Source organism: Arachis duranensis, chromosome 3, assembly GCF_000817695.3.
Source record: "Arachis duranensis cultivar V14167 chromosome 3, aradu.V14167.gnm2.J7QH, whole genome shotgun sequence".
Taxonomy (NCBI): Eukaryota; Viridiplantae; Streptophyta; class Magnoliopsida; order Fabales; family Fabaceae; genus Arachis; species Arachis duranensis.
Window position 1 is genome coordinate 109,525,644 of NC_029774.3, and position 4,090 is coordinate 109,529,733.

A 4,090-nucleotide genomic window follows, 5' to 3' on the forward strand; every position below is an offset into this window, starting at 1 on the left:
AATTCTCATTTGAAATAGACACTGAGTGCTTCATTCCTTCTTTTTCGGAGTCCAAGTTGGCAGACAGCTTCGACCTCGCATCCAAGCTATTACAACGAGCAATGTCGTCGTTGTCGCTTATATGGAAACTGAAACGATTACTGAACATTGGTTCGGAAAAGAAGCTGAAGGAAACGATCAGAGTGGTGGACAATATTGTCATGGAGATGTTAGGGTAGAGGAGGAGGCAGATGGCAACAACAACGACGAGTCTTAACAAATCAGACTTGCTGTCTAGATTCATGGGATCCATCAAAGACGACAATTAGTTGAGAGACATAGGCGTTAGTTTCTTGAGTATAAATTGGTTGAGAATAAGTTGAGAATTTTTTTTCTTGTGAACATTAAATTTATAGAGTGTGCATTGTGTAGTTTGAAGTTACAGTGTTAGACTGTTAGTATTATGCGAGATATGATGGAAATTGGAAGAGAACAGTGTTATTTCCAAATAGAGGAGATCATGGACCATTTTGTCTCCTATTAGAGTTGTCAGGGACTATTTTGTCCTCCGTTAAAATTAACGGAGTAAAGGACCTAAGTGACTGACGGAGTTAATTGTTAGGGATCAATCGAGTAATTAATTTTAGTTGGGGACTAAAGTGTCCAATCTGAAATTCTTTGAGGACCAAAATGAATATATACTCTATTATTATTATTATTATTATTATTATTATTATTATTATTATTATTATTATTATTATTATTATTATAATAATAATAACACCATGATATCATACGATTTGAAACTGCATCATCATTTAAATTTAAAGATTCCACCAAATTAGTTCCTCTTTTAACTCCTTTCAATGCATAATTTTTCCTTCTCAAATTTAAAATATCTTCTTCCTATTCATTTAAATCTTCCTCTGAAATTACCATTGTACCCTTTGTTTCATCTTCCCTTGTGTCTTTAGCACCACTTCTATCGTCGCGTCTGACTCTCTCAACGGTGGCTTCCACACTGACATTAAATTCTTTCTAATTACATTATCCAACACATCTAAACAGCCCTATGAATCTCGGCTACATCTTTCTCCACACCCCATCATTATGAACACACTCCGATCTATATGCCTCCCTACCGATTTCTTTAACGAAAATGGCAAAGTCACTTTTATATTTGTTTTTTATTTTCACCTACCAATCATAGCAAACATTAACTACATAATAATTTCTTTGGCATTGCCATCAAGATGATTGTGAATTAGAATTTTATTACTATTCACCACATACAAGAATACGATTATGGGTGAAAGTGAAGTAGAAGAATCAGTTTCTAATGATATTAGATGAAGAAGATCCGAATACTGAAAGCGCTAGAAAAATGGAACTAATAAGAGAACAAATAAAGAATCAATTACTTAATGGATTGTAATCTTAGTGATTAGGTTATGTAAAATTAATATTTAATATTAAAAATTATTTGTTATCATGGTTATTTTAATATTCATTTTCTTGTGTAAAAAAAAAATTTATTTTTTGAATTATTTATTCAAACTCTACAACTTTAAAATAAATAATTTTATAACTAAAAATTCAAATAATAAATAACTTATTTATAAATACCTATTAATAAAAGTCTTTATACTTTAAACTCTTTTTTTAAAACAACTTATTTAACTTTTTATTTCAAAAGCTCTTTAAAATAAGTCTATTACTTTTATTTCAACATTTTTTAACTGTTTTTTCTAGGTATTATACTATTAAACGCCGGCTATATATTTTTATTTCATTTAAGAGTAATATCCCAAATAGGTCCCCAAAGATTTGGCAGTCCGACAGATTTGTCCCCCAGAAAAATTAACTAGGTCCCAGGTCCCTAAGATTACTAGATATATGCCATATAGGTCCCCAAGCCAGGTTGAACCGGTTAATATGACACTCTCTCTCCTACGTGGAGGTTATAGGTGTGACGTGTCAGGTAAAGCAACATGTGTCACGCTCAGGACAGATTAGTCCCTGAACACGTGGCTAAAACGACGTCGTTTTGGGACAATGCCAAACGACGCCGTTTTGAGGGGCAGATTTGTCCCCACCTTTGTTCCCTGGTTCTCGAAACTTCGACTTTCTAAAGTCAAATAGGTCCCCAAAAATTTTGTTATAAGTCAAAAAGATCCCTAAATTTATATTATATATATCAAATTGGTCCCCTCGAATTAAGCAACTAGAACCATAATTAGAATAAAATCATGATGAAATTATCCAAAGTATGTCAAAATATATAGGCTCAAGCGCATGAAATGGTAGATCTCAAGTATAATTACAGTCAAACAATTAGAATTTGTCAATAGGTACCTTGTATCAAAAACGTATCCTCTCCCTTTCTCTTTGTAAAATTACAAGTATCCCAAACCCTCACATAGATTTTACGACCTAACCCTTCATATTCTTCACCTCCATTAACGTTTATCCAAGTTTGTAATGGTGCTTTGATAGTGTGAAGTGTGAACAGAAATTGCTTGGTGGTGGTGTGTCGTGCATATCGCCATTATTCGAGATAAGTTAAGTTGGTTTTTGCTGTATTAAATTGGCAATAAAGAGTGAAATATGATGAACGTGCATGTGATGTATGTTTAGAGTAGATCAAAGACAGTTTGTTGTAGGTGTAGCTTAAATGAGAGATGTGAAGTGGTTATAGATAGATATTTGATAATAACAAAAACAATGTAGGTATTTGAATTTTTTATTCTATTACGATGTTGTTGTATTGTGTTGGTTGCTTGGTTAACTTGTGACAGAGTTTTATTTTTTGGTATTAAGATGAGTAAAGACATGGTACCTGTATTTTACCGTAGTAAAAGTTTTGTTTGAGACAACAAAGGGGTACTTGTGTACATTAATGGAGAAGTAAAAAAATTTCTCCCAGTGGACATTGACTTCATCTGTTTCTTTGACCTATAGAAATTTTTCTTGAACTTGGGTTACCATGACCACAAGGCAATGTATTAGTATGATCCCACTTCTAATTGTCTGACTGTAATTATACTTGAGATCTGCCATTTCATGTGCTTGAGACTGCATATTTTGACATACTTTGGATAATTTCATCATGATTTGATTCTAATTATGGTTCTAGTTACTTAATTCGAAGGGACCAATTTGATATATATACTATAAATTCAGGGACCTTTTTGACTTATAACAAAATTTTTGGGGACCTATTTGACTTTAGAAAGTCAAAGTTTCGAGAACCAGAGAACAAAGGTAGGGACGAATCTGTCCCCTCAAAACGGTGTCGTTTGGCGTTGTCCCAAAACGACGTCGTTTTAGCCACGTGTTCAGGGACTAATCTGTCCTGAACGTGACACGTGTTGCTTTACCTGACACGTCACACCTATAACCTCCACGTAGGAGAGAGAGTGTCATGTTAACCGGTTCAACCTGGCTTAGGAACCTATATGGCATATATCTAGTAATTTTAGGGACTTAGAATCTAGTTAATTTTTCTGGGGGACAAATCTGTCAGATCGCTAAATCTTTGGGGACCTATTTGGGGTATTACTCTTCATTTAATTAAGCTCCATCTGAATGTTACATATTTAGTGGCACGGACAACTCTCTAGATCTTCATCATCTTTCAAAAGAGCAAAGAGAGCGACAAAAAGATAGGAATCAATGGAAATGAAAATATGAAGTCTTTTACTAATAATTTGAAGTCTTCGCTTGTGAAAATTCTTATTCTTTTCCAAGGAAGGTAAAGCAGACATAAATAACAAAACCGCGTTTTGGTACCCCCACAGCTTTATATAATGTAAAGTCCAAAGCGAGCACTGCCACTGAGGAGTGAGGAAGGGTTCTGGAAATAACCGAGGAAGAAGCTAACAAAGTTCATAGATATTTATTTGATTGGCAAGTGGCAACTAACAAAGTAGATAAACAAGGAACAGCAACAGGATTAGGATTATTCCATTCATTCATTGTTCAATTCAATTTCAGTCTCCGATGGGAAACTGCTTCTCCGACGTCCCCGGTGGCCGTGCTGCCATCGGGGGAACTGCCCGAGGCCTCCTCAACGCCATCGACGCTCCCAACGACGCTGTTGACAACTTCC

At 34.7% G+C, this 4,090-nt stretch overlaps 1 protein-coding gene across 2 annotated transcripts in view; it reads left to right on the forward strand.

Annotated features, from left to right (window-relative positions):
- Window positions 1–3,618: 3,618 nt before the first annotated feature.
- Window positions 3,619–4,090, forward strand: part of LOC107480124 (protein BONZAI 1) — a gene marked incomplete in the record, with an annotated part of 4,926 nt that continues 4,454 nt past the window's right edge. The window contains 1 exon segment of one of the 2 annotated variants that reach the window (XM_052259192.1): window positions 3,619–4,090. In XM_052259192.1, coding sequence (XP_052115152.1) covers window positions 3,982–4,090 — 109 coding nt within the window. 2 annotated transcript variants of the gene reach the window in all.